Source organism: Sinocyclocheilus anshuiensis, unplaced genomic scaffold (genome assembly GCF_001515605.1).
Source record: "Sinocyclocheilus anshuiensis isolate Anshui unplaced genomic scaffold, SAMN03320099.WGS_v1.1 scaffold259, whole genome shotgun sequence".
NCBI lineage: Eukaryota > Metazoa > Chordata > Actinopteri > Cypriniformes > Cyprinidae > Sinocyclocheilus > Sinocyclocheilus anshuiensis.
The window spans coordinates 86,479-86,803 of record NW_015549576.1 but is presented as its reverse complement, the minus strand read 5'-3'; the positions used below and the strand labels follow the sequence as shown (position 1 = coordinate 86,803).

At 31.4% G+C, this 325-nt stretch overlaps 1 protein-coding gene across 1 annotated transcript in view; it reads left to right on the top strand.

Moving 5' to 3' along the window:
* LOC107657487 (slit homolog 1 protein-like) overlaps window positions 1-325 on the top strand; it is a 47,014-nt gene that overhangs the window by 25,139 nt on the left and 21,550 nt on the right. Inside the window, exon 22 of the mRNA XM_016445592.1 lies at window positions 173-244. Within this exon, the coding sequence (XP_016301078.1) occupies window positions 173-244 (72 nt within the window). The remainder of the gene's footprint in view (window positions 1-172; window positions 245-325) is intronic.

Here is a 325-nt window from a genome sequence, read left to right as displayed (position 1 = left end):
ATGATAATAATAAAAATGTAGTATTGTTATTGTTGCTGTGACATATATTTAATAATAGGAACATTTTTAATATTGTATATTCTATTCTATATATTTGTATATTTTACATATAATTGCATATAATTCTAATAATTAAAGTGCATTTAACATATTTTACTGTGCTTTATTTCAGTGACTTGAGCAACAATAAAATCAGTTCCCTGTCCAACTCGTCTTTTGCCAACATGACTCAACTCACCACACTGTAAGCGTCTCATACAGACACACACACACACACACACACACACACACACACACACACACACACACACACACACACACACAC